Genomic DNA, 12,222 nt, shown 5'->3' on the forward strand with positions numbered 1-12,222 from the left:
AATGTGTGAGTCTTCTTGAGCATATGAAAATCCCTTTAGAAACTTCCTCTTGACATAAACTCCCCCAACCCAATGGTATAGAACCAGTCACTCTTCACAACCCCAGAGCAGCTCTTTCTGTTCAAGAGTCCTATCCCTGTGCTTCAATAAAATCACCTTCTGTGCACCAAAGATGTCTCAAAAATTCTTTCCCTGGCTGTCAACTATGAATCCCCTCGATTCCAAAGCCCCATCATTCCACCTTGAGTCAGTCCCCGCCTTCCTCCACACCCCATCGGCAGGGTGGACCCAGACCTCAGCTGGCCCCTAAGGGACTTGGCCCCTCCTGTGGCCCAGTGGACAGAAACCCTAGCTTGGCATGCCAGCTGCAAATGAGACAGCTTGACAGAGCAGGCTTTAAGCCAGCTCCATCCTGGTGAGGGCCCAAGGGGGACATGCATCTGCACTGTGTGAAAAGGGTTGGAGGCCTGGGCTCCAAGGGGGGCTCTCTATGCTGATACTCTGGACACTGGAAACTTTGGGTCACAGTGAATGCCAGGACTCAGCCTCATCCTTAAGTGATCACTGATACCATCTGCCATCTCTGGCCATAGTGTTGGGCTATGGAGCCCAGGGGCCTAGGCCTGGGCCCCCAGAAGTCTTTCTGCCGTGGTTGATCCTAACTTTGTCCAGGAGGGAAGCAGTTTCCTCATGGAGGCTTAGCTGTCCATGGGAGGCAGTGATGGGTTTCAGCCCACAGGCCATGTCTCCTGATGTCACCACGAGACCAGGCCAGGGCTGACAGAATGCCTGATCTAAGGCTGACCTGAGGTCTCACTGGCCTCAAATGAGACTCCCAGAGACCTCATGGGCTCTTCTACCTGCTGCAGGGGAACCAGCTCCCCTAGCCTGCACTTTGGGTGGTGGACCCTGAGGGAAGGGACTGTGGGTAAAGAGGGAGCATATGGTAAGGTAATGGCAATTTATAAGCTAGAAACCCTTACCCCCCAGGGGGGATATGTGTGACATTCCTCTGGCTGCCCAAGAACAAAGGAATGGAAAGAAAACAAATGGTTAACTGATAGAAATCCCTGTCATGTAGGACGAGTCTCCATCAATTTACAAATATCTTGGTAAATTAGAAGAAAAGGGCAATATTATCAATAGTCTCATCTCCAGAAACCAATCAACTCAGTTTCCTGGAGCCCCTATTAACACCCTCCCCTCCATGGTGATGTGGGGAAGAAAGGCAAGAAGTAAATGGAAAGTAGAGTTAAATTTCTGATACCTTGCAGTCCAGTGACAAATACTTGAGGGAAATAGTGTACAACATTTCTCTAGAAACCCCTACCATTCCTAATGTTAATGCCTTACTAGAGGTAAAACGACCTGGGATGGACCATAGCTAGGGCTCAGGTATCTTAGATAGTTCCTCATATCATATCAGCATATCAAAGTCCCTCTGGAAACCTCCCTCCCTTTTGACATTACTTCCCTTAATATTGGGAGCTATTCTGAGCTCACTGGTTGAGAATACTCCTTGTGAGGTTAAGGCAGGTTTGCAAAGTCTCCTGCCATCAGATGATGACCGATATCTACCCCCACTTAATTGCTTCTTTTTTTAAAATTTTTTTTATTTCTGAGAGAGAGAGAGAGAGAGACGCAACGTGAGCAGGGGAGTGTCAGAGAGAGAGGGAGATACAGAATCTGAAGCAGGCTCCAGGCTCTGAGCTCTCAGCACAGAGCCCAACACGGGGCTCGAACACACAAACTGTGAGATCATGACCTGAGCCGAAGCTGGTCGCTTAACCGACTGAGCCACCCAGGCGCCCATCCCACTTAATTGTTTCTGCTTGAGCACTTTAAGCACCGACCACCGAAGCATCTTGTTGATTGGTATCAGGAGTGACTTGTCCCCTTATTCTGGCCCTGATATGCTGATTGCACCTTGTGAAGAAACTTATTGTAGGAACTTCTTTTGTGATTACGGGAGCAAACATTGTGTTTCCTGAGGATCCTGTTTTTCTTATACTCCCCTTAAGCAAACAGGCTATTGACCCCTGCTCACAAAGAACTAACTTTTGCCTTTGCTATGCTAAAAACATTGTCTTGTATTTGAATGCTAAAGATACTTTCCTTCCCCATATGATAAACATCTAAATCGCCTACATCAGTCACTACTGATAAAGGCTATGCATGAGTCTTCTACAAATCTATGAAATTTTTACATATCAAAGAATTTGTCATCAGAAACCATTGTCTAAGGCAAATGCCACTTCTGTGCTGTTCCCCATACACTTAACTATAAATAAAGCTGAGACTCAGTCAGTGCATAGATGCCTGCCTGGTGATCAGGAAGAATCTCCGGGCTCTCTCACTCTCTGGCTGACACCATCCATTCTTTGGGGACCCCTGGACCGGCTGGAGCTGGACTCCGGCACCCTAACTTCATAGTATATAACCAGTCCCTCTTCACAACCTCAGTGCAGCTCTTTCTGCCCACGGGTTCTCTCCACCTCCTTTAATAAAATCACTGTTTGTGCACCAAAGATGCCCACCCTATTCTAAAACCTCATCTTTTTGCACTCCAGTGTGGGGGTCTGAGTCTTTTCATCTGGACCCTGAGCATTCATGCAAACTTGGTGAGTACTTTCTCTTTTGTTTCTTTATTCTTACTTTAGGGACTTTTCACGAAGTATGGTCTTATTGCAACACTTTCCTGTCCATTGCTCAGTCTGTAATCCTCTAGCCCGTGGCTACTCTACAGTGAGAAGAAAGCCTGCCTTTTGGCTGGAAGTGAGTCCCCAGGCCGAAATGGTAAAAATACCCAGAAACTTGACCCTCTCTTTTTTCCTGTCCTTATATATTGTTGTCTGTGTTGGGCACAGGACAGCCACCTAAGTGACTAGCGGGGCTGACAATCATAGACTCCCGTATGAGGTTTCCTCCTCATCGGTCTAAAGTGATCCCCTCCACATCCCTGGTCTAGCTGCTTTGGGCTCTGGGACCTCCCCTGTTGCTGGCAAAACCAGTACCTGATTGAATTAGAACCCAGCTGAGGTCCGTCTCCTAGGAAATTGGCTCTGATGACGGTATGTGTTGGAATGTCATGTGTTAGAATATAATGGGTTTCCGTCTTTTCAGTCATTGTCCTCTACTAACTACTACTTAAATAGAAGGTTGGGCAATTCCCCCTTGTAAAACTTTTCCAGGATTTTCCATAGGTGAAAAAACAGTGGTTTCTTCAGACTTCTCAGCAAGGCAAGCAGGATATGTCTGCTGGCCCCTATTGTAGCCTAGGCTGCAATGGGACACTGAGGAGATACCAGCATCCCTCCCATAGAGGTCCTTTGCACCTGGTTGGAGATCACAGTGATTTGGTCCGAAGTATGCCTCAAGTCACTCTGACACCTCAGGAACCCCTCTGATATATCCTCTGCAGTGGACACCACCTGGGAGTTTAGGGGAATTTTTGTGGTAATGACCTTCTCTACTTTTCTCTCCCTAGGCGGAGGATGGGACATTCTCCTCAGTCCCCGAGGACTTTCCCTTGGGATGTTATTTCAAGCCACTGGAAACAATTTGGATTGCAAAATTTAGAAAAGGACTGATGTTCTGTACCACTGCATGGCTTTAGTAGGAACTAGCAGTTAAATTTCTTCTAACAAGATTAATAGACAGAAGTACTTGAGGTCCAGGCTTCACAGCTCTAAATCAGGAACCATACCGATAGGCTTCTTGTGGAATATATTTGTCCAAATGTGTTTGGCTAGTAAATTCCCTCCTGGCATACTGGATGTCCTAACAGGCCTCCTCCTGATGAAACTCAGTTGCTGAAGGAAACACAGGCCTTCCATGACAAAGAGATGCTGACTCCTCTGTGTTCTGTCTCCTAATAATTTTGGGATCTTCTCCCTCATTCATTTGCTGAGTGAACAGCTATAAAGGGAGCCTACAGTGAGGGTGCCTGGGTGGCTCAGTCGATTGGGCGTTCGACTTCGACTCAGGTCAAGATCTGATAGCTTGTGTGTTTGAGCCCCATGTCAGGAGCCTGCTTTGATTTCAGTGTCCCTCTCACTCTGCCCCTCCCTTGCTCATGCTCTCTCTCTCTCTCTCATAAATAAAACATTAAAAAAAAAAAAAAGGAGCGAACTGTGGTTAGTCTACCTCAGCTGTGGACTTTAAAGTATATTCCCAAGCAGCTGTCCAAACTCCCTTTGTTTCAAGAAAATCCCGTCTTCTCTAGCCTGACATAGATCCCTATTTCCACTTTGTTGGATATCAAACAAACAAACATGGAGTCTCCTCATTCCCAGCTGACAAGGTGTAGAACCAGGAATCCTTTTTCTCTGCCTTCTGGGACTTCACCTTTTCTACCTTCCCCTCTCCATTCTCCTGGTTCTGCATCACCTTCTGTGTGACCGACATAAAAAGTGGCTTCTGTACCATCCTCCCACCCTCAATGTCAAGGAGTGATGAGCACCCCTTTGGATCACCCACTTCAAATTCCCCCACTGGTGTCCCTGGTGAAAGAGTGACAATGGGGAACACATTGATTGTCCTTTAAGTAAATGCAGGTGGAACAAATTCAGTTTTTAAGCTTAATTAAGTTTGTTGATTTAACTATGATAGACATGTATATAGAGTTATCAGCATTAAATACGAAACTTTTGTTCTACCAAAGTTCTCTAAAGGTCAAATAAGCTCATGAGGCCTCTGTTGCAATTTGGTAGCAAAGATGATTTAAAATAATGGTTAATTTTGTGTATCTCAAACTTTTCATGGATAATTGTTAAGATAGCTTTCACAGTCTTTGGTAATCTGACACTTGGATAAATGGGACTGAATTCGTTGGATACCTAGGTCTTTTCCAAATAGAATGGAGTGCTAAAGGATTGATTACTGAATGTAGGTTTGCACTTTTGACTTCTTATTGTGAAGAATATAAGAAACTTTGGGTCTATCGAAAGACATGCTTTGTGCTTAATTGATTCATGAATTTGCCATCTAAAGAACTCTGATGTAACAGTATACAAATAGTTACTACTTAGTCTCCCCTGGAGACTAAGGTTTTTAAGAGTCAAAATTCTGCTAAACATAATTAAGACTGATGGAAGTAAGGAAAGCAACTGTATATGTAAAACAGTAGGAGTGTGTAAAAAAGAGAGAAGAAATGAAAAAATATTTTTTGTTGCAGGTCAAAAGAAAGTAATTTTGTCCTAAATGAAACTGGCTTGGAGAAAAATGGCCTGGGACAAAATTTAAATGCAAAGCAAAATTGTAGAAGGTTCATGAAGGGAAATCTTTGGAAAGGAATTTTATGTGTGGTTAGGATACACTAGGTTGTTTTGAATGGCTTTTTAAAAGTATACTGGTATGAGGTTGAAATTCTGCTTGTCTCTCTGTTCAAAACACAAAGTTTTTTGGATTGTTCAGCTCTTGATAAAAAATTAGTAATAATAATAATAATACTATACAAATGATTGTTTTCTCTTTTGTTTCCTGGGAAAATCACGGCTTTAGGTTATGTCTTTATCAGGTCTTTGATCACTTAGTTAAACTTCTCACTGTTAAAGGGGCGAAGTTTTGATGAGAACTACATACTCCTACATATTTGCCTTTGGAATCTCTTATTGCCATCTTGGTTAAATACATAATTTAAGGCTGTAAGATTTGTAATGATCTGATTCCTTTTCAGATGTACTCTATAACTTTCTAAAGTTTAACAAACTTCCCAGGATTTAAATTGTAAAGAAAGTCTTTTTGACCAAGGAAGTCTTTTATTTGGTATGTTAAGTGAAAAGCCCTGTTAAATAATGTAAACCTTAGATGATATTGCTTGGGTAAATGCTGGGACTGTTCAAATATATGTGCAATTCCTAAGTCTCTAAATGAATATGGAAAACATATATTTCCTAAACCTGATCTGACAGTTACTAGACACCCACCCCATATACACCTGAAACTCCTGGTTTATTTAAAGGATTGAAAGTCTAATACAGCAGGGGATTTAACTCCAAAATGAAAGAGTCCCTACTAGGTCATATTATCTACTTCCACTGCAATATGGTTAGAGGGGAACACTTCATGGGCTCCTATATCTAAAATAAAACCTGGACCCCCTTCACAGGAATTCAGTGAGGAAACTAATGTGCCTGCATATTCCTGTGAACCTGTGCAAGACCTCCAACTTCTCTTAGGATGTTTGGACCTTTCTTTTTCATCCTCCTTTCTCAATGTCTACTAACAGTTCCGTCCTACAATGGGCCATTCAAATGCACCAGCACAGACATTTGAGTTACAAACCAGAAAAATCAATCTGATTCCTGCTGTCTGTTCCCACAAGCATCCGAGGATGCTTCAAGCCTAACATCTAAAAACTCTCATGGCAGCACTGGGAGATACTGGTTTGTAATCTGCTCTAACCATTTACTTGTATTTATCTTGTTTCCTTAAATGTACCTGCTATTAATTCCCTGCTTGCTTACTAAACAAAACAGAGTCTATATGATGGGTATACACCACCTGTTACAGAGATAAGGCCTTAAATGACTTTCAAAATACCATTATATTACTAAATACTAAAATAACTCAAACTCATAAAACACTTCTACAAAACAGATGCATGAGATGTTTTAAGTGCTGCACAAGGTGGAACGTAAACTCTCCTAAGAACAAAACAGTGTGTGTATACATTCCAGAGTAGCTCAAAAATATTTCTTGATTTATAACTGTCCTGAATACTCAAATTGGCATAATAAATAACCCCTGTCTTTACTTTAGTGATGGGCTAAACTCTTGGACTGGAGCATTTTGGTTAGATGCCAAAGGACTTTTCATTTGAGCTAACTTTCTAGCTATTCTAATTATGTTTTGCTATTTTCTCCCATGTCTTTCTGCCTGGTGACAAGACTCCATCACTACAATAACTTCAACCCAACAGATGGTCCTTTTTACTCCAGGATGATCGTACTCATTGTCCACCTTGGATTCAGCTCCCTCTGCCTTCTGTAACTCTTCTCTATGTTCCCCAAATGATCAGTATTGTCTCATGGGTAGGGACCTCTCTACGCCCCTCCTGAGCAAGAGAAGCTACAGAAGATGAGTTCTTCCACCTCAACAACCTTAAAGATGTAAGGGTCAGAATTGTTTATGGGGGAATATGATGAGGGAGCATAAGGCAAGCTGAGGGCAAAGTACAAGCTCACATTATCCCTTTCCACCTCAGGTGGGATGTGTGTGACATTCCTCAGGCCTTGAGCTGCCCAAGAACAAAGGAAAGAAAAAGTATGGTTAACTGATAGAGATCACAGTCCTGCAAGGCATGAGTCTCCATCAGTTTACAAATATCTTAGTAAATTAGAAGAAAAAGACAATCTTATCAATAGCCTAATCTCCAGACACCTATAGACTCAGTTTCCTGGAGCCCCACGTCATCCCTCATAGTAATATGAGAAAGAAAGGCAAGAAGGAAATGGCTGGTAACCTTAAGCTTCCTGATAACCTGTAGCCCATTGACTAATACTTGAGGCTGGCAGGGAACATTTTTCCAGGAACTCCCTACTGTCTAAATGTTAATGCTTTGCTGGAGGGAAAAGTACCTTAGCTTGACGATAGCTAGGTCACCAGTATTCTGTAAATCATCATTAGCATATGAAAATCTATTAGAAAACTTCCCTTGACTTTACCTTCTCCTACGCCGGAGTATATAACCAGTCACTTTTCACAACCCAAGTGCAGCTCTTTCTGCCCACGGGTCCTGTCCCTGTGCTTTAATAAAATCACATTTTTACACCAAAATGTCTTCACATTCTTTCTGGGCCCTTGGCCCAGACCCTCCATTACCCCAAAACTTCATCACTTAAGTGGTGGTGAGAGCACCTTGGCCCCCCAACCCTCTACAGCTGCCTGGTTCTGGCTGGGCCTCTGCCATTGGACCTGCTGCGGGTGGCTGAACATGGGTGTGAGAAGTGTCCCATCAGTGTGCTAGGAGGCAAGGGGAAGTGGTGGTTGCTGCTGGTCTGGGTCTAGGCCTGGAGTTGGGAGCTAGAGGTGTTTAGTCAGAGCTGGACTCTGCTTCTGTGGCTTCCATCTTTTTCTGGGGACCACGTTTCCTGCAAGTGATGCTATAGGAGCCTGCCCTTTGCTCTTTTCCCTCTCTGAAGGCCCAGAGATCAGAGACTGGGGACTGGGGGACATGTGTTTATTTAGCAAGCTAGGCGGGGTTCCGTGAGCAGGGCAGCATGGGGAGGAGCTGGTCGGCTGTGCAATGAGAAGGGTCTCCAGGCTCTCTCAGTGGTGTCCAGGCTGGTGGGGACAGCTGGCTGGTTCCCTGGGGAGAGATTGGCATAGCAGGATGGGGAGGAGAAAGCCAGTGGGCACCTGAGAGGGAGTCGGGGGAATAGAGAGAGCAGCAGTGCTGGGCAGGTGGGACAAAGGCAGACCTGGGACCCCCTCCCAGCTGCACCCTGGCTCCCATCAGCCCCTGCTCCAGCCATACTTACCTCATGCTCACTCACTCATCGATGCACTGATCTGTGGGAGACAGAGTGGTCATCATGGGCAGGAGTGTGTCTGTGGGACCCCTGACCTCCAGGGCCCCTGAATTGCCCCTGGGCTGCCCTGGACCCCAGGCTGGCTCAGCCACAGAAGCTCTGGGGTTCCCTTCAGACATGGTACAACAGAGGGCTGGATGATGGGCAGGGGACTGGGGGACAGGCCTGAGGATAAGCAGACCTGGGTGACACCCATTCTCCAAAGGAGGCAGGTGAGGCCCAGCCACCCTCCTACTTGGGCACCAAGCCTCCTTCCTGTTTACCTGCTGAGCCCTGACAGCCCCTCAGCCTTGGGGAGGCACCTGCCCAGGCCAGGCTGCCTGAGGACAAGGGTGCCTCCCAAGTCAGTGGTGAGCCAGGCCCAGGACAAAAGGGGAGGGGGCCCAGGAGAAACAGGCCTGGATGGAGGGGGAGGTGGCCAGGCAAGGAGACTGAGGAAACGTGGCCCCAGGTGTGCAGTGCTCACGTGGGCAGGCCTGAGCTATCGTGAAAGAGGAACACTTGGGGCCCAGAGCCCTTGTGTTGTGGCAGGGTCTTCCTGAACCCAAAGTGGCTCCTGGGGCTCCAGTGACCACAGCCGGGGCCAGCGTCCCTCCTCTCCCCTCTTCCCTGGTTAGGCAACATCAGGCCTGGACAGTCCCCATCGGCCTTCTCTCCCCAGCTGGTGATTACCATTGGGGATAGGGAAGACGATGTGCTCATCGGTGAGGCCCAGGGATTTGGCGAAGCCGATGAAGTTCTCCTTCAGCTCAGGAGTCAGCTCCTTGGTCCTCCCTGTGGCCAAGATGGCTGGTGAGTGGCTGGCGAAAGCTCCATGTATATTGTTGAACATATGAACCATGCTTTAGACCTCTCCCTCCTGAGGGGTTCTGTGGAAAGACCACTCTCCTGCCTCCAGGGGCCCAGGGTGAAGGGACCTTGGGGGTTGGGTGCGATGGGCCTCTTCTCCCCCAGCATGGCCAACAGCTGGGTCCTAGAGGGCTTAAGACTCACCATAGAGGGTGATCTTGAAGAACTCCTGGTTTTTGTAAACTTTCTTGAAGAACACCGTGGCAACTTTGTTGTAGTCTGTGGTCACCACTCGTACCGTGTAGCTCTGTATTCCAGGGTAACCTGCATGATGGATGGTGAGGAATCAGCCCTCTGTGGGCCTGGCAGAGGGAGCTATTGCTTCCTCCCCTGGCACCACAGAATGTTGTCTGTGTGGAGCAGCAGGGAGGTCCGTGCCCCCGAGGGACCCACCCCACGCAGGACTCACGCTTAATGTTGCCCAGGTTGAATTGTCCTGGCTGGAAACTTGGGACAAATGTTCTGATCCAGTGGTCACAGCGCTGGTTCCTGTGGAAGCAAGAGATGGGTGGGTAAAAGGGTGACAGCCCACTGTGCCACAGAAGGAGATACGCCCCCCACCCCTCAGATGGGACTGGCTCTTCCCCACTGAGCCCATCCCTCTCTGTCCCTGACTACTCTGCCCTGAGGCACCTGACCTGCTCAGACTCTCCCCCCAGCACCTGCTGTCCTTCCATGGGGCTGTTTCCCCTTGGTGGCCTTCCTTCCATACTGTCACTTTCACCTGAGGCATTTGTCTCCTATTCTTTTTTAAAAAATATTTTAAATGTTCATTAATTTTTAAGTGGGGGAGGGGAAGAGAGAGAGAGACACAGAATGCAAAGCAGGCTCCAGGCTCTGAGCTGTCAGCACAGACCCCTACCGGGCTCAAACTCAAGAACCATGAGATCATGACCTGAGCCAAATCCAGAGGCTTACCCTACCAAGCCACCCCGGTGTCCCTGTCCCCAATTCTTATCTTGAGGCTTCTTGCTGTAACCTCTTCCGAGGGAATCACCACCCAGGGTCCAGTCTGCTGGAGGCCAAAGACTCCCTTAGCTGCTATGCCAATCCTGACCTCTCGCCTGCATCCCATTCGATCCCCTGGGAACCCAGAGCCGATTTTCCCACACCTGCTCTTCTTCTGCTCTCTCCATCACAAATGCTCTAGCCGCATCCCCAAGTGCTAGAGACAGAAACCCAGAGGAGCTGGGAAATCTTTGGCTCCTCTCTCTAGGTCCTAATCTGTCCCTGCTCTGGTCATCTCCCACCTATGACTGATCAGCCTTCTGGGCTGCACACCATCATTCCTGTCCTTGCTGCAGCCAGACCCGCTCCTCACCAGTACCTGAGGCCCCTGCCACTGTGGCCACTCCCCACTCCAGACCGCTCATCAGCTCCTGCTCAGGGCAGCCGTGCGATGGCTTGCTGTTTCTTGAAAAAGTGGCTATCTCTGACTCAGTCCGCCAGCCCTTCCACTTGCTTCCTCAAGGCCCAGCCCACAGACCACTTCCCTGAAAGCCCTTGACAAAGCCCTGGTGGGATCCCAGGCTGGATCCAGTGACCCTCCTCCCATCTAGGACACCCTTGCTCTATTTAGGAGAGAGTCTGTGTCCATCCCCAGTACTGTCTTGTGTCTGTGGTGAAGTGACCAAGAAATATTGATCTAGTGAATGAGAGAAGGAATAAATAAAGGGTTCGTGTACTCAGCGGTAGGATGAATGATCATCTTTCAGCTTTGGTGACCCCTTGGCTATGACATCAGTCTGCTTCTTGGTCACCCACGGCAGTCCTCTAGGCCCCCCATGCTCCCCTAGGAGGTGGTGGCTCTCACCGTAGCAGGGTAGAGGTGACATTGTAGCTGCCGTCTTCATTCAGCTTGTAGGTGGTGGCATACATCTTCAGCTGGCTGTGTGTTTCTCTGTTAAATGCGTTCCCTGCCACTCCTAAGACGTACCATTTTCCCTGGAACTATAGTGGGAGCTGATGACAGGCAGAGCCAGGAGCAGCCTCAGGGACCCTCCCGCTCCATGCCTGCAGGCACCCCTAGGCAGCCTGGCCCTGAACAAGAAGCCCCTCTAATGGGGCTGCTAGAACCCAGACTGGCCACACAGGCTGTGCTGATGAAGCCAGCGGGAGCTGGTCCCATTAGGACAGGTTGGAGCCCTGGGTGTGTCAGGAACAGAGTGACCCTTGGCAAGTGGCCAGCTGGCGTCCCTGAGCCTCAGTTTCCTCACCATGTAGAGGGCCTGAAGATGTTCCCACATTGCATGTACTGCAGGGATTATGGAAGAGAATGTGGACCAGGGAAGTTCTGCTCAGTTGACCTTCTTGTCATCAAGGTTGGGTGTGGATGGGGGCTTGGGGTGTGCCTTTCATCAGGGGACCCGAGGGCAGACTGAGCTGAAGCCCGAGCCCCTCCTCCCCTCTGTTCACACTCATCCCGGGGCCTCCCTGCAGCTGTCACTTCCGGCTCCTTACCTGGTCATCCTGGAAGTCAGGCTGCAGAGGGACCCTTAGCAGAGGTGGGGCTGGGATCAGGTTTGGGGTGGAGTCCTGGGCCTGGGTGTGCAGGGCCCCCCACAGGGCAAGGCCCAGCCACAGAAGACACTGGGCCATGAATTCAGGGCGGAGGAAGCAGGCACTGCTCTGGATATCAGCTGAAAGAGGAAGTGAGTGAGGAGTTTTCTGGGGACCTTTTTATGGTCCTCCTGGGCAATGGCTCACCCCAGGGTGGAGCGACTTATCCTTTGCCAAATCCAGGAAGGGCGAGGCAGTTGCCAGCAACTCATGCTGAAACTTTTGGCAAGCTCTCTGCCTTTACCCCACATCAGGATTATGCAAGGGGGAGAGGGGCAGG

At 48.1% G+C, this 12,222-nt stretch overlaps 1 protein-coding gene across 7 annotated transcripts in view; it reads right to left on the reverse strand.

Annotated features, from left to right (window-relative positions):
• LOC120230201 (neutrophil gelatinase-associated lipocalin-like) overlaps positions 1–12,000 on the reverse strand; it is a 101,603-nt gene extending 89,603 nt beyond the window's left edge. For 3 of the 7 annotated variants that reach the window (XM_039229720.1, XM_039229719.1, XM_039229718.1), the window contains exons 1-5: positions 11,844–11,996; positions 11,197–11,333; positions 9,793–9,872; positions 9,528–9,647; positions 9,207–9,308 (exon numbers count right to left, since the gene is read on the reverse strand). In XM_039229720.1, coding sequence (XP_039085651.1) covers positions 9,207–9,308; positions 9,528–9,647; positions 9,793–9,872; positions 11,197–11,333; positions 11,844–11,981 — 577 coding nt within the window. In that variant the 5' untranslated portion in view covers positions 11,982–11,996. Of the gene's footprint in view, positions 1–8,165; positions 8,362–8,483; positions 8,515–8,798; positions 9,309–9,527; positions 9,648–9,792; positions 9,873–11,196; positions 11,334–11,843 lie in introns of those variants that run through there. The other 4 variants (XM_039229725.1, XM_039229722.1, XM_039229721.1 and 1 more) reach the window with 4 other exon arrangements.
• Between the last annotated feature and the right edge of the window lie 222 nt (positions 12,001–12,222).

This window comes from Hyaena hyaena, unplaced genomic scaffold (genome assembly GCF_003009895.1).
Source record: "Hyaena hyaena isolate Hyena2069 unplaced genomic scaffold, ASM300989v1 scaffold_38, whole genome shotgun sequence".
NCBI classification, from domain to species: Eukaryota; Metazoa; Chordata; class Mammalia; order Carnivora; family Hyaenidae; genus Hyaena; species Hyaena hyaena.